Source organism: Pteropus alecto, unplaced genomic scaffold, assembly GCF_000325575.1.
Source record: "Pteropus alecto unplaced genomic scaffold, ASM32557v1 scaffold326, whole genome shotgun sequence".
Classification (NCBI taxonomy): Eukaryota; Metazoa; Chordata; class Mammalia; order Chiroptera; family Pteropodidae; genus Pteropus; species Pteropus alecto.
Genome location: NW_006438873.1, coordinates 677,543 through 702,893, shown reverse-complemented (window position 1 = coordinate 702,893; position 25,351 = coordinate 677,543). Strand labels below are relative to the sequence as shown.

General features: G+C 38.4%; 2 protein-coding genes and 1 non-coding gene across 5 annotated transcripts in view; 2 read left to right on the top strand and 1 right to left on the bottom strand.

Annotated features, from left to right (window-relative positions):
• Positions 1-11,133, top strand: part of ZFP28 (ZFP28 zinc finger protein) — a 30,379-nt gene extending 19,246 nt beyond the window's left edge. For all 3 annotated transcript variants that reach the window (XM_015592525.2, XM_015592531.2, XM_025049593.1), the window contains one exon: positions 9,121-11,133. In XM_015592525.2, coding sequence (XP_015448011.1) covers positions 9,121-10,931 — 1,811 coding nt within the window. In that variant the 3' untranslated portion in view covers positions 10,932-11,133. The remainder of the gene's footprint in view (positions 1-9,120) is intronic.
• On the bottom strand, positions 4,796-4,985 carry LOC112483091. Its single transcript, XR_003047502.1, has one exon. It is a non-coding gene; the product is annotated as a U2 spliceosomal RNA (small nuclear RNA).
• Positions 11,134-11,239: 106 nt separating the features above from the next.
• Positions 11,240-25,351, top strand: part of LOC102880433 (zinc finger protein 470) — a 34,057-nt gene continuing 19,945 nt past the window's right edge. The window contains exons 1-5 of the mRNA XM_025049636.1: positions 11,240-12,292; positions 14,214-14,303; positions 18,715-18,841; positions 18,998-19,093; positions 21,602-23,423. Of these exons, the coding sequence (XP_024905404.1) occupies positions 11,993-12,292; positions 14,214-14,303; positions 18,715-18,841; positions 18,998-19,093; positions 21,602-23,423 (2,435 nt within the window). The 5' untranslated portion in view covers positions 11,240-11,992. The remainder of the gene's footprint in view (positions 12,293-14,213; positions 14,304-18,714; positions 18,842-18,997; positions 19,094-21,601; positions 23,424-25,351) is intronic.

Here is a 25,351-nt window from a genome sequence, read left to right as displayed (position 1 = left end):
CATAGAAAGGGGACTGAGTGCTCTTGAATGATTGTAATTAAAATCACTATGAACATTTTCCCTCTGGAATTCCTAAGTGACTTGCCTTTATGCAGAGTGAGTGCTCATGGGGGAATTCTTATCTAGTGTAGTATATAGCAGGTCCAGTGACCACAAACCCATACTGAGGTTATTTTCCTAGGTCCTGAGTATTTGTTAATATCTATGATGTGACTAGATGATCGCCCCATGTTTGTGCTTTCCTTCCTCTTGTCTGGAATTGATTCTGGATGTGACTGTCCAGATAGATCCTACGTGATTCTGCCATCACTGTTTCTAGTTGTGGTTATTAGGTTAATTTTCTTCAGTGTGGTTTGAATAGAGATGATATATATCATTCGGGGCTTGCTTATTAAGAAGAGGATATACTATCCAGCTGGGGAAGAAGACCCTTAATTGTATGGGATGCAAAGCTGCAAGATGGAAGAACTCTGGGCCCTAAACCACTGCTTGGAGAAAAGCCATCAATCACCCAGGAACACCAGCAATGGATTATTATGTGAGTGAAAAATAAACATGTGCTAAGGTAATGACATTTAGGCTTTCAAAATAATAGCAGCTGCTGTAATTCCAGTCAACATGATATCTTTGACTACTGGTAGAATCCCTATTTTAAGTCACTTAATCATAGAGTAAGAGTTGTGATGATATGTTAGCTATTGTGTAACAAATTACTCCAAAGCTTAGTAGTTTAAAACAAACTTACATTTATTATCTTACAGTTTCTTTGAGTAAGGAGTCCAGGCATGGCTTAGCTGGGTGCCTCTGGCTCCCAGGGTCTCTCACATAGCTATAGTCATTTGAAGTCTTTATTGGAGGGAATCATCTTCCAAACTCACTCATTTAAACTGTTGTCTCATCTCAGGTCCTCACTGACTTGGCTGGACACATTAATTCCTTTCCACTTAGCTCACACCATAGCAGCTGGCTTCCTTGAAAGTGAGCAGGCAAGAGAGGGAAGAAGGATGCCAGAGTCTTTATGTAACCTAATATTACAGGTGACATCCCCTGATCTTTGCATTTGGTTAGTTAGCAGTGGGTCACTAGGCCCAGCTCACTTCCAGGGGAAGATTACAAAAAGATATGAATAACAGGAAGCGGGGTTATTGGGGGAACCATCTTTAAAATTTTTTTTTTCTACTCTGGAACATAAAGCCTTTTTAATGAAAGCATAGTTGAAATACAATATTATATTAGTATCAGGTGTACAACATAGTGATTTGACATTTACATACCTTACAAATTGATCACAAGAAGTCTAGTAACCATCTGTCACTGTACAAAGTTATTGCAATATTCACTGTATTCCCTATGCTGTACATTACATTCCTGTAACATATTTATAACTATAAGTTTGACCCTCTTAATCCCCTTTACCTCTTTTGTGCATTCTACCTATCGCTCAACCCTCTGGCAACTATAAGTTCATTCTCTGTATCTGAGTCTGTTTTGTTAGTTCATTTGTTTAGTGCTTTAGACTCCACATACAAATGAAATACAGTATACGTCTTTCTCTGACTTATTTTACTTAGCATAACACCCTTGGTTCATCTATGTTGCAAATGGCAAGATTGCATTCTTTTTATGGCTGAATAACATTCCATTGTGTATATGTACTACCTCTTCTTTATCCATTCATTTATCAGTGGACACCTAGGTTGCTTCCATATCGTAGCTATTGTAAATAATGATGCATAGTGATGCATATGTCTTTTTTAATTAGATTTTTCATTTTCTTATAATAAATCCCCACAAGTGGAATTGCTGGATCAGATGTTATATTTTAATTTGTTAAGGAACCTTTATACTGTTTTCCATAGTGGCTGCACCAATTTACAGTCCCACCAATGGTGCACGAGGGTTCATCTCCACATCCTTGCCAGCACTTGTTGTTTCTTGTCTTTTTTATAAGCCATTCTAATAGGTATGAGGTGATAATTCATTGTGTTTTTTTACCTGCATTTCACTAATGAATGAAGTTGAACACTTTTTCATGTATCTGTTCACCATCTGCATGTGTTCTTTGGAGAAATATCTAGTCAGATCTTTTGCCCATTTTTAAATTGGATTACTTGCTTTTTTGTGGGGTTTTTTTTTTGATGTATGTTTTTTATATATTTTAGATATTAATCCCTTATCAGATATATTATTGGCAAATATCTTATTCAGTAGGCTGCCTTTTCATTTTGTTAATGGTTTTTTTCACTCTACAGAAGTCTTTTAGTCTACTATGTCCCATTTGTTTATTTTTTGTTGCTCTTGCCCAAGGAAACACATCCAAAACTATTTTTCTAAGACCGATATCAAAGAGTTTACTGCCTATGTTTTTTTCTAGGAGTTTTATGGTTTAAGGTCTTGTATTTAAGTCTTTAATCTATTTTGAGTTTATTTTTGTATATGGTGTAAGAAAGTGGTTTGGTTTTATTTTTTTGCATGTAGATGTTTAGTGTTTCCAACACCATTTATCAGAGACTTTCTCTATTGTATATTATTGCCTCCCATGTTGTAAATTTGATTATATAAGCATGGGTTTATTTCTGGGCTCTGTATTTTGTTCCATTGATCTATGTGTGTTTTTGTGTCAGTACCATACTATTTTGATTACAATAGCTTTGTAATATAGTTTGAAATCAGGGAGAGTGAGGTCTCCAACTTCAGTTGGATTTAATTCTGCTCTGGTCTTTATTGTTTTTTTCCTTCTACTAACTTTGCAAGGCTTTGTTCTTTTTCTAGTTCCTTTAGATGTAAAGTTAGATTGAGATTCTTCTTGTTTCTCGAGGTAGGCCTGTACTGCTGTGAATTTTAGGGTAACCATCTTAATGGTATCCTTCCAGTCTGCTCTGTAACCCTTAGCGATTCATGTTCCTTCCATATGCAACATGCACTCACCCCCTTCCAAGGCCCTCCCAAAGTCTTGTCTCATAGCATCAGCTCAGAGTCAGGAATCTTTCAAATAAATCAGGTCCAGATGCTGATGAGGCTTATAAAGTGTAGTTTCTTAAGTACAATTCCTCTCCATTTTCAGAACTTCGGAAAATGAGATATTACCTGCCCCATAGCCCGCAGCCACCTGAACGAAATCACTGGTACATAGCAATTCTGAGATCTGGCCAGAAAAATTTTTGAAAATTCCTTGATTAGATCTCAAGGCCTGGGAATAACTCTCTACCCCCTGGACTCTTGGTTCTGCCAAGTTATTTCAGTGCAGTAGTTTTCTAATCTTGCTTATTGGCTTTCAGATTTTGGGAATCCAGTGGTCTCCATTTTGTGTCCATCCTCTTCACTGCAAGTTGGCAGTTACCCGCAGAGCTAATTTTCTTGAAAACTTTGTGGACTTCATGTGAATCTCGTTGAGATAAGCTTCTTAGAGGCCTCCTCATGTAAATCAAAGTATCTGTGTGGGTCCTTTTTAATTTCTTTCCAGAGTCTTTGTGTGATTAAACAGTACTCTTGAGATACCAACTGTGACTTTTCTGAGCTTCTAACAACAGATTTTACAGTCATACCCTTAGTTTTCTCTCTAGACCAGTTTTCTAGCAGTACCTTGGATTTTGTCTTTGCCCAGAAGCCTTTTATCGATTTCAGCATCATCTGCCATCAAAGGAGGCTATGGATTTTCACAACCATCTTGTCTTTGCTCCTTGCTAACAGTCCCTCAATTTTTATCTTTCCTTTTGCATGTTTCTATAAGCAGCAAGAAAACAACAGACAGTATCTTCAATACAATGGTGAATTGTCTCCTTAGTTAGATCACCCAGCTCTATTTTCAGCATTAACCACAAATAATAGGTTGCTAAACTTCTGCCACTACATAACGAACCCCCTTTCCTCCAGCTTCTAATAAGGGATTTCTCACCTTTTTTTAAGCCTTCACCAGCACTTAAAGTCTAAGATTTTTGGCTAATCCCTTACATATGCAACTATTGGGCAAATTTCAGGCATTCCAGCTAAGGCCGAAAGAACTAAGTAAAGGCTTCAGCTGCCGCGTATCTCAAGAGAGACAGAATTTGGAGATTGAGTTCAGCCAAGTGAACTGCCTACTAAAATAAAAGTCATTGTTCTTCACAGGAACATTAACAATCTCTCTACAATGTATTAATTATTCATGAAACCTAGGATGGAACCGAAATTATTAGATATATGGGGCGGGGGAGAAACAACAAGAAAACATAAGCCACACGCAAGAGAAAAAGCAACAGACCAATCATTCGAGATAACCCAGATGTTGGTGTTAGCAAACAAGAATGTTAAAGCTGCTATTTTAATTATTCTGAAGGATGTAAGAAAAAATGAGATTAATGAATGAGCAGATGAGAATTTTAGCCAAAGAATGAAAATTTGGAAATGAAGTTTCTAAAACTTAGAAATACAATATTTGGAAGTAAAATTTTAATAGGTTTAACTGTGAATTGAAGGTAGCAGAAGAGTCGATGAAGCTGAAAATAGATACATTAAAATATAGAGAAAGAAGGATTGAAAGAAAATGAATAGTGCTTCGGTGACTTGTATGATATCAAAAGGTCTAACAAACATAATTAGAATTACAAAAAGGGAGGAAAGGAGATGAAATAGAAAACCAGTTTGAATAATGTCCAGAAATTTCCCAAATTTGATGAAAGATACATATTTTCACATTCAAAAATGTCATAAAACCCCAAGCAGGATAAATACAAAGAAAACCACACCTGGACACATCATTATGAATATGCTGAAACCCAGAGATAAAAAGAAAACCTGGGAAGTAGTCAAACAAAATAATGGCTCCTTTTTATAATCAGAAACAGAGGACATGGGATGATACTTAAGTGCTGGGAAGATAAAAGGAAACCTTTCAATCTAGCATTCTACATCCAGAGAAAATATTCTTCAAAAATGGAGGTGAAATATATTTTTTAAACTGATAAGAACAGATACTATACTTGACCTTAGCCAAGAGGCCAAGAAATTTAGACTTTTTTTAGATAAACAAAAGCTGTGTATTTGTTCCTGGTAAATATACATGATGAGAAATGCTAAAGAGAATTTCCTCAAGCTTGAGCTAAATATCAGATGTAACTTGGATCTTGAGGAAGGAATGAAGAGCACCAGAAGTAATATGTGGGTTAAAAAGAATTTTAACCTCATATTTATTCTCTTAGTTTTTACAGACTTTGTTTAAAACAGTTATCTAAATTATTTTTGTATTGTGGCATTTATAATGCATGAAGATGTAATGTGTGTGTGTATATATACATATATATCATAAGTGATGGAGACATAAGTAGAACAATATGTGTGCAAATTTCTTATATTTAATGTGAAGGCACAATATTAACTTTACATTGAAAAGTTAAGGACGTATTTTATAATTCCTTGAGCACCCACTAAAACATACTAAAGTTAGCATAAATATAAAATGTAAATGCAAAGATTTATACTAAACGCAAAGAATTGTAGCTAAAAAGTCAATTAAAATGAAGTTGTAGTTAATTTAAGAGAAATCAGGAAAAGAGGACAAAAGCAATTAAAACAGTTAAAAAAGATAAAACAGCGAAATGATAAACTAAATCTACCATTATCAGTAATTACATTAAATATAAATGAACTCAATACTCTAATCAAAATTCAGAGATTGTTAAAATGGATAAAAAAAGATAAGAATTAAATACTTAAATATTATGTGGCTGAAGTTTTCACTACATTTGAAGTTTTAATTACATTTATCCTGAAATTAGAAAGGTCAAGAACAAAGTATATATTCAAGTAAAGTACAATTGGACATACACAAAAGAGAAAATGAATGAAATGCGGAAGATAGAGTAACAGTATCTGAAGCTCTGCCTTTAAAAAAGTTCATAGTATATCAAAGCATCTGATGAGAGTACAAGAGAGAACTTTTAAAAACCAGAGAGTACAAGAGAGAACCGAAAAACAATAACTTTAGACACAATAATTAGCCAGCTGTCTATCTAAATGAAGGAGATAGATTCTTAAAAATATAAAATTGCACGAGAAATATAGAGAATGAATCAGGCAAAATGATGTCAGAGACCTTTCATCCTAGAAGAATACTGTTCAGATGGCTTTAAAGGTGAGCTCTTCCAAACTACTAAGAAATGGTTCATTCCTATCTTATAGGAGTTATCCCCCCAAAATGGAAAATATTGCCCAGTTCATTGTATAAGAATCTATAACTTTGATTCCAAAATAAGACAAGAACAATATAAGATAATGAAAAGGTCCATTTCCCTTATGAACATATACACTAAAATTTTAAATAAAATATTACCTAAGTGTATATTCACCAATTTCTTAAAAATTAACATGATTGAGTAGTGCTTTTTCACAAAAGGCAAAATTGACTTAACATTAGTAATGTCAGTCTTCCACCACATTAATAGAATTAAAAAGAGGAAAGTTATATGATTACAGTAGAAAAACACCAGTTAAGTAAACTACAAGAAAATATTGTACTCAGTAGTACAGTGTACATTAAGTACAATATTACTTCATGCTTTCACTTTGATACTAAAAATAAGACAGGTATATCCAGTGTCATTACTACTGTTTTACATGGTACTGGACATAGTACTGGAGAGGTTCACCATCTTCTGGAAAGAAAAGGAATGAAAAGATATAGTGATAGCAAGAGAATAGATGTAACAGTCATTATTTGTAGGTAATATGAAACATCTGCTTGTAAAAATAAACTAGAACCTGTTAGAGAGTTAGCAAGATTGCCAGATTGACAGTTAACTTACATAATATTTTGTCTCTATGCCATCTCTGGTTTTAACATTTTTTTTTTATTATTGGTTTCCCCCTCTTTTAGATAACCCCCCTCCACCAGACTCCTTCAAGGTTTTCTTTGTGTTTGGCTTTCTGCATCTTGACTGTGATATGTCTGGGTTTACACTGAATATGTATATTTGTTTTTCTTGGCATTCTCTGCTTTCTGGGTCTGTGGTTTGCTGTGTGTCATTAACCTTGAGAAACTCTTGGTCATTAACCCTTCAAACATGTCTTCTGCTTTCTCTCTCTTTCTGACATTCCAGTTGTGTATAAGTTACATTTTTTCAATTGTCCTACAATTCTTGGATTTCCTGAGGCTTTTCTTTTCATTCTTTTTTTTCTCTTTTCCTTTCAGTTTGGGAAATTTCTATTGACATATCTTTTTGTTTCTATTGACATGTCTTCAAACTCATTCTTTTCTCACCTGTGTGGATGAGTCCATCAAGGACATTATTTTTGTCACAGTGCTTTGATTCTTTTTTAAGGGTTTCCACTCATCTGCTTACATTACCCTTCTGTTCTTGCCTGTTGTTTTCTTTTCCCATTAGTAACCTTAACATAGTAATTATAGTCATTCTGAATTCCTGATATGAAAATTCCAAAATCCGTGCCATCTCTGAGTCTGGTTCTGATGCTTGCTTTGTCTCGTCATGCTGTATTTTTTCTTGTGCCTACCTTGTAATTTTTTTGTTGAAAGCTGGACATGATGTTCTAGGTAATAGAAACCAACGTAATTAGGTTTTTAGGTGGGTCTTATGTTCATCTGGCTAGGATCTGGGTTGCGTTTAATGTTTACTGTAGCTGTAGCTATAGCTGCCAGAGACTTTGGTTTCCTCTGGTTACTTTGCTTTCTTTCCTTCCGCCTATTGTCTTTGGATTTCCCTCAGAACTCCTTAAATAGAATCTGTGTCTTTCTGCTAGTTGTAATCTGCTGTTGTTACACTGAAGTGCTGTTGGTGTGGTAGTAAAGTATCAGAAGGGGAAGCATTCTATAATCATTATTAAATCTCTTTATGTCAGTGGACCTGAGTCCTTGATCTGTGACCTTCAAAAGTCTTTCTTAGCCCTGACTGAGATAGGAAGGCTAGAGGGGCTGGAGCTGCCCTGTTGGCCTTCCTCCAGGTCCAAAGAGGCTCTCATATGTAGTTTTCCTTGGAGTGTTAAGAAGAATGCCTGTATTTCAAAATATTTACTTTTCCCCTCCCCTGCCCAAAACACAAGGAGGTTCCCCCCCCGACCCTACACACACACCTCAGTCTTTAGTGTGAAAATTTCATGGAGTTCTTGTAGGGGCCCTCAGGAGTTTTTGAAGTCACAAGCTAGTCCACACTTATTTTCCAGTAATTCACTAAAATTATCAATTAAGAATTTGTACCAGTTTATGCCTCCTGCAGCTTCTGCTTCAGGTAAGCTGATATTTGCTATGATTTTCTGTATTCCTCTGACTCCAGATTTCATGGTGGTGGTTTTCTTTGTGACTTCAATTCCCTGATGGATCTTTTTTTTTTTGCAAATTTTTAATTTTCAGTTTGTCGAATGTTTTTTTTTTGCGAAGATGCGAGTGGTTTTCAAGCTCTTTATATTTCTTAAAATGGAAAGTATTAGTGTTGCTTTTATCCAACTCAAATAACCAGCTACAAAATTTTACAAACACTAAGATTTCACTTAGAGACAGCATCTTCACAGCTAGAATTAGCTTCATTATGGAGTCCATGAAGTCTGAGAAATTGGATCCTGGAAAGCCAGTCTAGATGCGTAGCTTTGAGTGATTGATTGTGTCTGAGTGACTTAATTTTTAGGTCACATGTGATGGACCATTTTCTATAGCTGTGTCACAATGAGACTGCTAATGCTAAATTATTTTTTTTTTCTGAGTACTTAGTACAGTTATATGCCACATAATGATGTTTCAGTCAGCGACAGGCCCCATACACAACAGTGGTTCCATGAGATTATAATGGAGATGAAACATTCCTATCACTGAGTGACGTCATAGATCATTCATTACTCACGTGTTTGTGGGTTATTGGTGTAAACAGACCTGTGCTGCCAGTCATATAAAAGTAGAGCACATATGATTATATATAGTATGTGATACTTGATGATAATAAGTGACTATATTACTGGTTTATGTATGTACATTTTATTGTTGTTTTGGACTGCACTCTCTACTTAAGAAAAAAATGTTTTCTATGAAACTATGTCGTGTTATGCCAGCAACAGCCTCATATATCTTGCGTTTTTCACATTTCTTGATTACATCATTTCCCTTGTGCTTGATTTAATCTGGTGTTGTTTTGTTCATCATAGCCCCTAAGTGTACAAAATCTACTGCTAATGTTGCCAGCAAGAGGCCACGTCGAGCAATTGACCTGGAAACGAAATTAAATGTGATTAAAGACTATGAAGGTGGAAAGTCAGTGATGGTTATTGCTCGCCAGTCAGGCATGTCTCATTCCACCATAGCTACGATCTTGAAGAACAAGAACAAAGTGACAGAAGCTATTAAAGGATCTGCTTCATTGAAGACAACGAGACTAACGAAAATTCGAGAGGGGCCTATATCAGACATGGAGAAACTTCTAATAACCTGGATTGAAGACCAGAGACAGAAACGTATTCCTCTCAGCACCATGACGATCACTGCCAAAGCAAAAAGTTTGTTTGCGATGTTGAAAGAAAAAGCTGGACCCAACTACAATGTTGAATTTATTGCTAGCTCTGGGTGGTTTAAACGATTCAAGAATCGTTATTCATTGCATAATGCGAAAGTGAGTCATGAGTCTGCGAGTGCTGATATGAAAGCAGCTGAAGAATTTTTGGAAACTCTAGATAAGCTGATTATAGAGGGAAACTACTTGCCAGAGCAAATATTCAATATGGATGAAACATCGCTATTCTGGAAACAGATGCCTAAAAGGACTTTCATCCATAAGGAGGCCAAGTCAATACCAGGTTTCAAAACTTTTAAGGACAGGATTACAGTGTTGCTTGGGGGCAATGTTGCAGGTTACAAATTGAAACCCTTTGTCATCTGGCACAGTGAGAACCCCAGGGCTTTCAAGCATATCAGTAAGCACACACTGCCAGTGTACTACAGGAGCAATAAAAAGTTATGGATGACCCAGCTCCTTTTCCAAGATGCCCTCCTGAATTGCTATGCCAATGAAATGGAGAAGTACTGTTTGGAGAATAACATACCTTTCAAGATTTTGCTTATTGTTGATAATGCTCCCGGACATCCTCCTTTTATTGGTGATCTTCATCCCAATATCAAAGTGGTATTTCTCCCCCCAAACATCACCTCTTTGATCCAACCAATGGATCAAGGAGTTATAGCAGCTTTTAAGGCCTACTACCTGAGAAGGACTTTTGCCCAGGCTATTGCTGCAGTTGAAGAAGACACTAAGAAGACACTGATGCAATTCTGGAAGGATTACAACATCTATGACTGCATCAAGAACCTTGCTTGGGCTTGGGGTGATGTCACCAAGGAGTGTATGAATAGCATTTGGAAGAACACACTCAAGAGATTCGTCCATGACTTCAAAGGATTTGCTAAGGATGAGGAGGTTGCAAAAATCAACAAGGCTGTGGTTGAGATGGCAAACAACTTTAACATGGGTGTGGATGAGGATGACATTGAGGAGCTCCTGGAAGTGGTTCCTGAGGAACTGACCAATGAGGAGTTGTTGGAACTGGAGCAGGAGCGCATAGCTGAAGAGGCAAGAGCAAAGGTAGCTGCAGAAGAAAAAGAACCCCCAAGAGAATTCACAGTAAAGGGTTTGGCAGAAGCTTTTGGAGACCTCAGCAAGCTCCTTAAAAAGTTTGAAAACATGGACCCCAATGTTGAAAGGTTTTCAATAATAGAGAGGAATGTTCATGGTGCACTATCTGCTTACAAGCAAATCTATGATGAAATAAAGAAATCAAGCACACGTGGACATATTTCTGAAATTCTCAAGAAGGAGGCTCAGGCAGGTCCTTTAGGTTGTATTCCAGAACAAGGCATTGTCATCACAGATGATAGCTCCATTTGTGTTATTGGCCTTGAAGACCTCCCAGTGGGACAAGATGTGGAGGTGCAAGACAGTGATATTGATGATTCAGGCCCTGTGTAGCCAGCCCTAGGTCAATATGTGTGTTTGTTTCTTGGTTTTTAATAAAAAGATTTTAAAAAGTTTAAAAACATTATTTTAATAGGAAAAAAGCTTATAGAATAAGATGTAAAGAAAAAATATTTTTGTACAGCTGTTCGATGTGTTTTAAGCTAAATGTTATTACAGAAACGGAAAATTTGAAAAATTAAAGTTTATGATGTAATAATGTTGCATTAAGCTAAAATTTATTGAAAAAAGATAAATTTTCAAAATTTAGTATAGTCTAAGTGTAGTGTTTATAAAGCTTACACTAGTGTACAGTAGTGTTCTATAGGCTGTCACATTTAATCACTCGCTCACTGACTTGCCCAGAGCAACTTCTGTCCTGCAGGCTCAATGGTAAGTGTCTTATACAGGTGTGCCAATTTTAATTTTTGATACCATATTTTTACTGTACTTTTTCTATTTTTAAATATGTTTGGGTACACAAATACCATTGTGTTACATTCACCTACAGTATTTAGTACTGTAACCTGCTCTACAGCCTTGTAGCTTAGGAGTAATATACTATACCATACAGGCTAGGTGTGCAGTAGACTAGACCATCTAGGTTTGTGTAAGTGCACTATGGTGTTTGCACAGTGATGAAATTTGCCTAACAGTGAATTTCTCAAACCTGTCCCTGTTGTTAAGCTATACGTGACTGTACATCAAACACTCTTCTAGTCAGTGAGAGAGAATACAACCGTAAATAGTGTTAAGCAGCTCTGTATCTTCATGGGGCCCTCATTCCAGTAGGGAGGGACAAAATGGGCTGGGGTAGATTATATCAGAGGAGAACTGGTTGGTATGACACAAGTCATGTCACACACACAGTCACAAATCACATTTGCACAAAATACCAGGCAAAATGGAAATGAATCGATTCTCCTTTCCAGAGGCTCCGCTTCTAGACCCACCTACTGGGCCCCAGTGAGCGGCCGAGTGCCCAGCTCCCAGTTAGATTTCCAAACAAGACAGCTGTGCTTGCACACTAGGAACCTCACCAGGGCTCCCAGGTGTCCCAAGGCGGGTTGTTATGGATGCGGTCCAACTGGGGCCGAGAAGCTGCTAGGCGACTGTTTCCCCCAGGCGGCACTTGTAGGGGACAGAGGGCGCTGATCACCAGGCCTGGAAGGGAACTGTGCCTGGCCACCTTATCGCCTGATTCCGGGACGTGGATGCGGCCCGGTAGGCACTACATTTCCCAGGGGTTGTCGCGGCGGGGTACGCCCACTTCCGGCGAGAGCTTGGGGAGCCGTAATGAGAGTCAGCGGGGTCTGGGAAGGGGTCCGCTAGCCGTTTGGGGGCCGCGGCGGAGGCACTACGGGGGCGAGGCGACGGTGCGTGGTATGTGTAGAGAGTACGTGTTAGCGGGGAGCAGGCGGGTGGGAGTGTGCCGTGGGACTGGAAGGGCGGGGCAGGGAGCTTGCTCCTGCCTTGAGTTTTTGTGCGCTGTGCGAGTTCCAGCAGCATGTGAGAGGCGGTGTGTATTGGAATGAACGAGAGGCTGACGGGGCAGAGATCTGGGACCCCCGGAGGAGACCATCCACCCACACGCAGACCCAACCGCCAAGAAGCCAGTGTGGGCCAAACCCTAGAGTTCTGCGCCAGTGCCCCGTTGGGGCGCGGCGGCCGAAGCACCTTGCTGCGCCACCTGGGGCGGGCGGAACTCGGGAAGCGTCCAAACGTCCTCGGGACTGAGTACCCAGGTAAGAGTGACAGATGGCTGAGGTGGGGCTGCAAGGGTGGAAATTAAGGTTTGGGGGTGCCGTTCCTCGGGCCCAAGTGTTGGAGGAGGATGTCCCGGGCCTCAAGCTGGTAGACCCTGAAGTCCAAAAGGCTTGGAGGGTCCCCTTGGGCCAGAGTATGGAGCTGAATTCAGGGAAGTTTCTTGACTTGCCAGGAGTCATCTAACAGACAGTGCTTCCTGGTCTTTGTGGGTATCTCCAAGGACCCAGGGAAGCGAGCATTCCCTTCCCACAGTGGGTAAGAGAGAGGGGAAGGAAGTGCCATTCATACGTATTGTTCTTCACCTGTTTCAGTGCATGCATTAATGACCGCCGACGTTTCCTGACAGACAGTTCAGAAACCTTTGGGGAATATCAACACCGAGCCTCACAGCATTATGAAGTGGAACCTACCTCATCTCCTTTTTACAGGTGAGGACACTGAATCAGAGAGAGGACAAGTGATTGCTAGTGGTGGAGGAGCCAGGATTCAGATCCAGGACAGGCTGACTCCGGAGTACCCCTCTGTCCTGGCTCTCCTGTAATCTCTTCGACAAGGCCTGGAGGTAGGTATTCTTAACCATTTTGGACAGTTGAAGAAATCAAGTCTGAAAGAGTTAAGTAACTTCAGGCATTCATATCCTAAAATCTCCACTGAGCAAGTTTTTAAAAAAATTTTCTGACCTAGTTTCTCTTATGTAAAATGGAGATAACATACTGCACAGGACTGTTATAAGGATGAAATGAGTCATGAGTGAAAAGCACTCAGTGTAGTCATTGCCACATAGTAAATGCTCAGTAAGCATTCATTGTTATTATCATTATAGTAATGCTTTCAAGAAGCAGTGGAGTTTACAGAAGAGAAACTAGAATTCCGTCAGATACTTGTATCCTCTTTCTAATAGAAGAAACTTGGCTCAGAGGGGACAAACTATAGTTTGTAACAAAGCAAAATGAGAACCTGGGTGTTACCTGGCTCCTCCGATGATTTTTTGGTTCAGTTATCTGCAAGTCACGTGGACTTGCTGGGGAAGATGATTCCAAGTCTCATAGGATCTATGGAATCCTGGCTAGTTAGTTGCACAGGGGACATATTTTCTATTATATTCTGGTGTCTGCTTCAGCAAAAACTTTGGATGATAGAGCCAGGTAGACCTAGGTTGGTGCCCAGGCTCCATTATTTGCAAGCTGTGTGACTTATGCAAAAGACTTCACTTCCCAGAGGTTTCATGTGTGAAGAGGTGATAGTATTTCCTGTTTTCATTGACAACGTGAAGGTTAAATCAGAGTAAGTAATAGATGTAGCGTACTTGGTACATCTCTGTTGTTAATAAATGGGTGGCTTTGAGGGAGGTGTTGTGCTCAGCCTGAAAATGCAGAGCAGAGCCCCAGCTGTAAATTGTAGGTGTCCCAGCGAGTGCCTGGACTGAGGGAAGGGTAGATGGGAGTAGTGGAGTGAAAACAGAGGGAGCTGAAGGGAAGAAAGTTTCTAGGCAGTGATTCTTAGAGCTGTTCACTAATTTCTCCTCTGTAGCTCTGCCCTCTTCAGGGGAAAGCCCTTCACATGAGGAGCCAGGAGGAGGAGGAGGTGATAGGAATCGAACTTTGTAAAGCCATGCCCCCGGTGAGTTAGTACTCTCTCTTTCCCCCTTACAATACAGTTTTGCTTTTCAGGATTTGGCAATATTTGTTTGCTTCTGAAAACTCTGCTTAAGAGTTCTGTCCTGGTGCCTGGTTCCTATTTCTTCCCTTTCTGATGAGTGGTGGGGTCACAGGGATAGACTCAAACAGCCCAGTGACCTCTCAGAGCTTCCTCTTCTTCCTATTTGCTATTTATTCTTCATTCAAGAAATAACCCACCTGAGCCCTTCCTTCATGCTCAGTCCTTTCATAAGCATCGGACTACACAGGAATACAGTCCTTCGAGGAAATTTGAAAGCAAGCCATGATCTGTCTAGTTCCTAAATCCCTATCCTGGCTCTCAGAGAGCTTGCAGTCTGTTGGAGAAATGAAAAGGCAGCAAACATTTATTTATATGAAGTGATCAGTGCTGCACATGGAGAGTAGACTTCTTGTGGAGTAGTGGGGAAGGGCCATTAAGAGCCCATATGAGCGCCTTTGGGTGAATTAGGAAAAGGTGCTGCTTCCTCTGGCCTGAGGCTCTGTGACAGGCCACTATCTGCCAAGAAGAAATCTATTTTAGCTCTTTTTTGCCTCCTTGGTGAGAGAACCTTGCACAGGATATTGCCTGCACAGTCTCACACACTTGGAGGGAGGTAGAGTTGGGAGGACTTTAACCACAGAGGAAGTGATTCCTGAGTTGCATCTTGAAGGAAGTGGAGGAAATCAAAAATAACTTAAGATAGTAAAATTGTTTTTACTTTATATCAAAGACACAATGAACAATTGATATCAAAGCCAAATACCTTTTCTTACATGATAAGCCAAAATACTTGTACTACCAATGGACCTTGTTTCTTAAGTATTTAAACACTAAACAAAAGCATTATTGTTGTCGGAGGAGAATACTTTAAAGTGTGGCAGAGTATGTCATAAAGTTTAGTAACATGGACTCCGGAACCAAATTGCCTGGATTCAAATTCTAGCTCCACCATATACTAGACATCACCTTAATTTCAGTTTTCACAACCATAAAATGGTGATAACAATAGTACTAATTTATCGGATTGTTGTGAGGAATAATGAATTATGTTTTAAGTGTTTAGAGAAGTACTTGGCACATAATAAGCACTATTTTAAGCATCAGCTATATTTGCCTACATGCATATGTAGTTCCATACACATAGACATACACACACACACACACAAGTTGAAGAACTACAATATTATGTAGAACTACAATTGATGCATAGGAAGCACTGACTATCCAGTAGTTTTTTATTTCTTATGAAATATTAATTTTAAAAGTAATAATTTACACTGAGAGTGTCCTGGTCCTGGGTAAGGTGGACTGAGCACACTGCACCCTGTCTTTCCCAGTGATAGCTGCTGTAAACAAGAACAGTGTGCCTAGAGCAGCAGTTTGAGGTGTCTAAAAAGTGAATAGTAGCAGGCAGATTGGAGAAGGAGCCCAAAATGTGGAGTACTCCCAAACATGTTTACCTTTTTTTCCCCCTCCCAATACCTCCTAGTATGGATTCAGAAAGCATAAAACCCAGAAGTGACATTGGCCTGTATAGAAAGAACTACATGAACAACCTTTAGTTCAGGCTCAGGAAGTGGAGAAGGGATCTAATGCTCAGAGTGGCAGTGGAAGTGTCCCTTTAAAAAAATATTCTGTTTTCGTGTGCCCTGACAATTGCAGCAGGGTCTGCAAGAGTCTAAAACTCTGAGGGAGGAGAAATTTTCTCTGTGATTGGAGAAGCTGTGTTCCCCAGAGGGTGGGGTGCTTCTGCCCTCTTCCTGCTTTTCCCCAGAGGCTAGGTACAGTTGTGGCAAATGCACAGTGGGATAGGATAAATAAGCCCCAGTTACCTGGCCAGTGGACTAAAAAGGGGAGCCCCAGGGAAACGGAGGATACTGGAGAGATCACAGAGAGGGCGGAGCTTTGGCAATCAAACCACATAAAATGGTTTATGAACTCCGGGCTTACTCTGAGTTGCTCATGCATGTATCTAAAACTAAGGATTAGACCAATGTCCATGAGTGGGTACACAAGTAGGATGGAGGTTAATATCACTACAAAGGCTTTGAAAATGTAACTGCGTTTGAAACACAGCTCACAGAGGGCTGGTTAGAACTTGGAGTTTGAACACAATATCAACCTTCTCCATAGAATTTAAACAAGACATAGAGTCTCATAACATCCAAAATGTCATGGATACAATCCAAAATTACTTAGGTTAAAAACTAGGAAAATTTCAATTCATACGGGGAAAGACAATCACCAAATGCTAACATTGATGTGCCACAGATGTTGGAATTATCTGATAATAACGATGAAGCAGCTATTATAAAAATGCTCCAAGTAAGGGTGAACATTCTTGAAACAGAGAGTCTCAGCAAAGAAAGAGAAAATATCAAGAAATGACAACTATAATAACCAAAATAAGCTCATTGGGTCAGCTTAGTGGCACAGTGGGGATGACAAAGAAAAGAGTAAATGTGAAGGCAAATAGAAACTATCTAATTTAAATAACGGAAAAAAAGATTAAACAGAGTCTCAGAGCCCTGTAAGACAATGCCAAAATATTTAACATTTATATCATTGAATCCCAAAGAAAGAGAAAAAAGTGGAGCGGAAAAAATATTTGAAGAAATAATGCCTGAAAAATTACCAACTTTAGTAAAAGGCACAAACCTGTGGATCCACAAAGTTTAGCAAACTCCAATGTGAAAAATGCAAAGAAATCTTTGCCAGGACACTTTGTAATCAGACTGCTGAAAACTAAAGAAATGAAAAAACCTCAAAAAACAATGTTTAGCATAAAGAGCAATGGTGATTTGAAAAACTGTGGATTTCTTATCAGAAACCATGGAAGTCAGAAGAAAGTAGAACTTTTCTTAAGTACGTAAAGAAAAGAACTGTGTCCAGTAAAATTAGCCTTCAAGAATGAAGGTGAAATAGTTTCTCATATGAAGGAAAACTAAGACTGTTCATTGACAGATTTCTAGAGGGATTGCCAAAGAAATTTCTTCACATAGAAATTATACCAGAAGAGAATTTGGAATATCAGGAATGAAAGAAATGCAACAGAAATAGTAAATATGTGTATGTAAATACAAGAGATTGTTCTTTTGAGTTATTTAAAACAAAACTAATAGGCTTCATGAAAAGAACAGGATTTGAACTTAGCTGGTCTGGCTTCAGAGACCATGTTCTTAAATACGATACTATACTGAAATTAGATAAAATATAAGTGAACTCTTATTGAAGTATTGAACCAAATGTTTCACCTGTTTTTGACCCCATCCTCCTTCTCTTTCCCATCCTCTCTTCGTCATTATCCTAGGTAACAATTCTTGAGCATTTAGCCAGGTACTGTCCCTGTTATTTCATTTAATTCTCACAGTGCTACTATGAAGTAGGTACTAACATTATTCCCATTTTTCAGGTGGGTAAACTGAGGCACTGGAGAGTTAATTAAGTTGGCCAAGATCATCCAGCTAGTCAGTACCAGAGTCTGAATTCTTTAGAATAGTCTGACCTTTTTCTCTGATGGTTATTTAAAACTCATTCTTAGATGTCGATGTAAGTGAAATCACAAAATAAGAAATGGAAAATCTGCAGGCAGCACCCACAGAATGGATGACTGATATCACTTGCTGGTTGGTTAGGACATTCAGCCCATGTAGCAAAACACAGGTTGCATGACATGTGCTTACCTCATATGATCTCTCTTAATACTTCTTAGCAGATCATCAAAAACCAACTTTCCAAATGTCTTCTCTCATAATACAAATACGCTTTTATTTCAAAAGAAAAGAATGTTGCTAGGCATTTTTTTTTCTTTCATTTTTTAGGCACACCTTTTAACATCTCAAGAACACTAAGATTTTTTAGAATATATTGTGGAGATTGAAATCATGTTCTTCAGGTCAGCATCCTTCTTTGAAACTTTCCCTCACAGTCCCAGAGCTCTTTAATTTCTCTGTGTAGAAAAGTGATCTAGCTCCTACCACAGATAAAATAATTTAGTACTGAATGATATTCTGTTTTAAATGTCATGAACATGTTTTCATAAACAGTCATTTCATAAAATTGTAAATGCTCCAAATGTGGAGAGTGTCAGTCATATATTTTTTTTCATATGTAAAGTACACTCTTTCGAATTTGGGGAGCTTTAGCTCCCTACAGTCAGTCATATATTTTTTTTCATATGTAAAGTGTACCTAGGCTGAAAAGTTATCCAGTAACTAACCACCTCACCTGGATCATTTAGACCTTCAGTACATTTATGTACGCACAATGTTTTTTTCCCCCCAAAGTGTGAACAGTGTAATCCTTTACCTTCGATCCATCTAAGTAAGTGCATGAACACTGATTGAACAGGATTGTATTTCTGTCACTTCAGGATTCAATGACTTTCACAGATGTGGCCATAGACTTCTCTCAAGATGAGTGGGAATGGCTGAATCTTGCTCAAAGGACTTTGTACAAGAAGGTGATGTTGGAGAACTACAGGAATCTGGTTTCCGTGGGTAAGAGTATCTTCCTCCCCATAGGAGTCTTTCCATCTCAGTCATCTTTCATGCCTTTATCAGTATATTCCTACAATGTCACTCTTCTTTCAATACCATTTGGACTCTCATACCTCTGGAATAGCCACAGCCAGTTTTTTTATCTTTCTTATGCAGGTCTTTGCATTTCTAAACCAGATGTGATCTCCTTATTGGAGCAAGGCAAAGAGCCTTGGGTGGTGAATAGAGACGTGACAGCAGGCTCATGCCCAAGTAAGTCCAGAATTACTAGAGCTGGGGAAACTATTCTCAAGGTGTTTCTTCACTCTAAGACTTGTTGGAAAACACTTCTCAAAATTGCCCCCCAATTTTATTTTTTTAAATATTGGGCTTCCCTGTGGAACATATATACAATGGAATATTACTCAGCCATAAAAAGAGATGAAATGCTGCCACTTGCAACAACATGGATGGACCTCGAGATAATCATGCTAAACAAAATAAGCCAGACAGAAAAAGTTGAAAATCACATGATATCACTTATATGTGAGATAGAAACCTAAAAGCAACAAATGAACAGGACAAACAAACAGAGACTCATGGACATGGACTATAGACTAGTGGTTACCAGAGGACTATAGAGTAGTGGTTACTAGTGGGGCGGGGAGGAGGGGGAAGTAGACGGGGTGAAGGGATCAAATATAGGGTTTAGCAGGAGGGTGAAGTGGGTATAAGGGATCAAATATATGGTTGCTGAAGGAAACTGGACTTTGGATGGTAAACACACAGTAGAATATACAGATGTCAAATGATAATGTACACCTGAAAATTATATAATTGTATTAACCAATGTTACCTCAATAAACTTAAAAATAAACAAACAAACAAATAAATAAATACTGGGCTTCCTGGGCATCTGGGCATGCCTGTGCACAATGAGACTGGCACTGTTTAGCAAATGCCTTAGTTCTATCACCATGATTCCTATAACTCAGATAGCAGAAACAGTTTGTTCCTTTCTCTTGTTGTACAAAAAATCTCTCCTAAACACCATTTCTAAACAGATCTTCCCTTCCCTACTGGTATGACCAACCACCTTTACTTTTACTGATTTCCTACAAATCCCACAGCTTGTTTCTGAACCCTTTTATGTTCCACTGATGTTTACCTAGTTTTGCTCCAGTATTATATTGTTTTAATCATTGCTGACTTTCAGCATTTCTGAATTCTTCAGACAAATTTGTATTTAGGTTTTTGAACTGGTTTTTAAGTATTTTATTTTCTTTATAATGTGAGTTTACTGGGTTACAAAGTATTTTAGCTCTGTTCTTCCCTCTGCTTTTCATTATTTTTCTCCTTGTTGCTTTTTATTGTTGTTGTTATTTATTCTTGCTTTGTTGTTTATGTCTGATTTTTTCCCTTTCATGTTATCCCATGCCTTGAATTGGAAAGGTTTTTAGTCCCAAAAGTTGTTACCTTTATGATTTCATATATTTTTAAATCTGTATTTTAAAATTCATCCACTTGAGATTCAAAACATTATCTTTTGATATGCATATGAAAGATGAAGAAATTAGCTCACTAATTTGCCTTCTTCCTCTTTGTTTATCATCTCCCCACTTTTATTTTAGTCATTGAGACTTTTGGCCCAGTTTATTTTCTTCAAATGTAATTATTAATTTTTCCCTGCCTTGCTTGAAAGCTGTTTTTCTGGTTAAGAAAACTAGTTAACAGCTTATAGATATGTATTGCAGGGAAATGAGCCTCACATGAGATGGTTAGCGTTTGTTCTGTGGCTGTAGTATGGCCTTTTCCTGTTGTCAGTTCTCATATTTTCAAGAAGAGGATTGTTGGTAGGTCACTTATAGCCCTAATAATGTACATTAATACATAAATAAAAAAAAATAAGTGAATTAAGTATCCAATTCTAGATATTAGACAAAACAAAATGAATCTTAAGGAAAACCAAAATAAATCATGTATACTGATATATACTGCTAGAGAGAAAAGTAAGGGATACATGAGTTAGAAAATAGTAGATTTAATGAAATCTGTGCTTCTGTAGAAAACCAGTAAAATATATAAACTGTCAGGACAAATGATAGAAAACACAGGAAAAGAAAGAATCCTAAATAACCTCTAATGCATAAGTACTTAAAAGAATCATCAGAATTTATTTTTCTCAACTTTCTGTAAATAATTTGAAAACTTCGATGAAACAGATGACATTTTAGGAGAATATAAATTACCACAACTGACACCAGAAGAGAGAAAATTTCAATAGACCAGTTACCATTGAAGAAATGTAGAAACTTATCTAAGAACTCCCTCCCCCAAGAAAAGCAACAATGCCAAATAGTTTCACAAATAAATTTTATAAAACCTTTAAGCCAAAATTTCATCAACATTGTTTAAAATGTTTTGTGACAAAGAATAAAAATGAGAGCTTTAAAAAAAAAAATGTGTTTATAAAGATAGCATAACCTTTGATACCAAAGTCTTACCAAAATAGCACCAAAAAAGGAAATTACAGGTAAATCTCAATTATGAATATTGGTATAAAATCTTAAAGTAAAATGTCATGTTGAAATAACATACCATACTTAAGGAGAGTTTATTCCAGAAATGTAAAGGTGGTTGCATTGTCTACCTTTATCTAAAAACTGTCAAAAACATTAACCTTTATGGGTGTCAATAACTGTTTGATTCACCTGGTTTCATTTTGGAAGTTTTTGTTCTTCTAGCATTAAATGAGACATTCGCTTTCTTAATATCTTTCAGACTTGGAGTATGTGTGGATTGTCAAGGAATTATCTGCAGACTTTGACATTCATGAAGAAAAATTATCCCAGGCAATGATAATGGAAAGACTTACAAGCTATGACTTGGAGTGTTCCACATTAGGGGAAAATTGGAAATGTGAAGACCTGTTAGAGAGGGAGCCGGTAAGTCAGAAGCCACATTTTAGGCAAGAGACAGTCAGTCACTTAGATGCACTTATTGAGAAAAGAAATCATTCTAATAAATCTGGGACAGTTTTTCATCTGAGTACATTACCTTACATAAAGCAGGTATTTCCCATTGAAGAGAAGATGTGTAATTTTGACACAGATAAGAAAAGCTTTAAAACACATTCATTTGTAAAAAAACACAAGCAAGTCTCTGGAGAAAAGAAACTTTTGAAATGTAATGACTGTGAGAAAACTTTCAGCAAAATCTCAACCCTTACTCTTCATCAAAGAATTCATACTGGAGAGAAACCCTATGAATGTATTGAGTGTGGGAAAGCTTTTAGCCAGAGTGCCCACTTAGCTCAACATCAGAGAATACACACAGGAGAAAAACCTTTTGAATGTGCCGAATGTGGGAAAGCCTTCAGCCAGAATGCTCATCTTATTCAACATCAGAGAGTTCATACTGGAGAGAAGCCTTATCAGTGTAAGCAGTGCACTAAAGCCTTCAGCCAGCTTGCACACCTCGCTCAACATCAGAGAGTCCATACTGGAGAGAAACCCTATGAATGTATTGAATGTGGGAAAGCCTTTAGTGATTGTTCATCCCTAGCTCACCATCGAAGGATTCACACTGGAAAAAGACCCTATGAATGTGTCGACTGTGGGAAAGCATTCAGGCAGAATGCTTCTCTTATACGTCATCGGAGATATTATCACACTGGAGAGAAGCCCTTTGACTGTGTTGATTGTGGGAAGGCTTTCACGGATCACATAGGACTAATTCAGCATAAGAGAATTCATACTGGAGAGAGACCTTACAAATGTGATGTGTGCGGGAAGGCTTTTAGCCATGGTTCGTCCCTAACCGTTCATCAGAGAATTCACACAGGAGAGAGACCTTATGGATGTACACTCTGTGAGAAAGCCTTTAGCCATCGTGGCTCACTTACTCTTCATCAAAGGGTCCATACTGGAGAGAAACCCCATGAGTGTAAGGAATGTGGGAAAGCTTTTCGGCAGAGCACACACCTCGTGCATCATCAGAGAATTCATACAGGAGAGAAGCCTTATGAATGTAAAGAGTGCAGCAAAACCTTCAGCCAGAATGCACATCTAGCACAGCACCAGAAAATACACACTGGAGACAAACCTTATGAGTGTAAGGAATGCAGTAAGGCCTTCAGTCAAATTGCACATCTCGTTCAACACCAGAGGGTTCATACTGGTGAGAAGCCCTATGTATGTGTTGAATGTGGGAAGGCCTTTAGTGATGGCTCCTACCTCGTTCAACACCAGAGACTCCACACTGGCAAAAGACCCTTTGAATGTCTTGAATGTGGGAAGGCATTCAGACAGAGGGCATCCCTGATCTGTCACCAAAGGTGTCATACAGGGGAGAAACCTTATGAATGTAGTATGTGTGGGAAAACCTTTAGCCATCGTAAATCCCTTACTCTGCATCAAAGAACTCATACAGGGGAGAAACCTTTTGAGTGTCAGGAATGTAGCAAAGCCTTCAGTCAGATTGCTCATCTCACGCTACATAAGAGGATTCACACCGGAGAAAGGCCCTATGAATGTAAAGAATGTGGGAAAGCCTTCAGGCAGAGTGTACATCTCACTCATCATCAGCGAATTCATACTGGAGAGTCATCCTCAAGTCTTTCCTCCTCCTCAGGTCCTCTAGATTCAATCTTCTAAATACCTCTAGAATCCATCCATTTTGTTCCAATCCATGTCCCATCACCTGTAGTCCAACATGCAACCATCTCATTTGGATTTCTGCAGTAGCATCATGGCCACTTTTCCCTCCTCCTCCCCCTCAAGTGCATTTTAGCACTGTAGCCAGCTTAATTTCTTAAATATAAAAATCTATATTCATGTTACTTTTTCACTCAAAACACGTTTTGAAGAATATGCTAGATAATCTATGTAAAGGGCTTAGCACACAATCCTTGCCATATAATTAGTGCCATCAGGTAAATGTTTCCTTACAATCATGTTTAGTTGCAAGTAGAATGAACCAGTAAAGGTCAAAACTAAAACCACTCTACTGTCCCAGTAAGTGGGAAAGACGTACATATTCAGAATTGAAGATTGTATGACATACAAGGTCCCACAGTGGCTTAAAGCTCCCTCTGTGTGAGTAAATATAAAGACATATAGCCTTGTTGGTGAGGAACTCTCCCTGCACCTTGCACTTAGAAGTGAGAAAGGGCCAATTAGAACAAAAGCATTTGGTAGAATGTAGGACTAAACAGAGGGCAGTATTTAAAACAAAATAAAGAAAACTTAAATAGATTAATAGATAAAATAAACTGGAAAAGGTAAGTCAACACTTTCACCTGTAGAAATAAATGCACCACAGACAATTCCTATGATATTTATATTCTAGAGCATCAAATAAATACAGTCAAGCTCTCCATCTTGCTCTATGAAACTGAAGACTGATCTCAAAACAGAAAAATATATCTTGCAATTAGCTTATGAATATTGATGTTAAAATACAAACTTATTTTTTAAATATAAAAAATAGAATAAATGGAAAGGTAGCCACGTCTCTGTGTAGACTCAAGTTTGTGAAAGATATTTTTCCTCCTATTAAATATATAAATTCATTGATATTCCAACAAAAACTCCAATGTATTTTTAAGTTGACAAGCGGGTTCTGACCATCTATAGAATTGTGATACAGCAAAGAATGATAGTACTCATTCAATTAAGATTAATTGAGCATTTACTAACGTGCCAAGCACTGTTTTATGTGCTGGGATACATCAAGGTGCAAAATGTGCAAACAGTTTCTGCCCTCAGATCTCGTAGGACAATACCCCCAAAAAGTGAAATACTATGTAGTAAGTACATGACATGTATGATGAGAAGTGATCTAAAAAAAGAGCTAGGGAGTTCTGGGAGGAGTGCCTTACTACCTCTAGAACATGTGGGCATTAGCAGTGGCAGCGGGGAGAGGAACGAAAGGTAACAGACACAAGGTATAATGAGAAGTCATGGCAGGAAGTGACGACATTGTTGCAGAAAGAGAAAATTGATGGTTTAACAGGGGGTTTAATAAGGATCATGAGAGTTCTAGCCACTCTTTATCAATGGTGATTTAGAGGCTGGTGGAGGATATTTTTTATAACAGCCTTATTGAGATAAAATTCACATACCTTGTAATCAGCCATTAATGACTTTTATGTTGAGTTGTGCTACCATCGCCACAGTTAATTTTAGAGCATTTTCATCACCCAAGAAATCCCATGCCCTTTAGCGGTCCCTCCAGCCCTGGAGGAGTTCTCATACCTGGAGCACCAGAGCTCTTGGGTTCCCTCTTGACTGCTGCTGGCGGCTCTTATCCAGGCCAATGGCATTATAGAGGGCTATGTGAGGGCAGCTCTTATCCAGAAGACATGACTACTAGAAAGTGGAGCTTTAGGGCTCCATCTTTATTTTGGCACAGAAGCAAAGAGATGATCTCATCCAAAGTATGTGGAGCTTCTAGGCACTCCGTATATATGATAAGGAGGATTCTTCATTGCATTTGGGAAAGATGGAGTGATCAAATGGCGTTGGGACA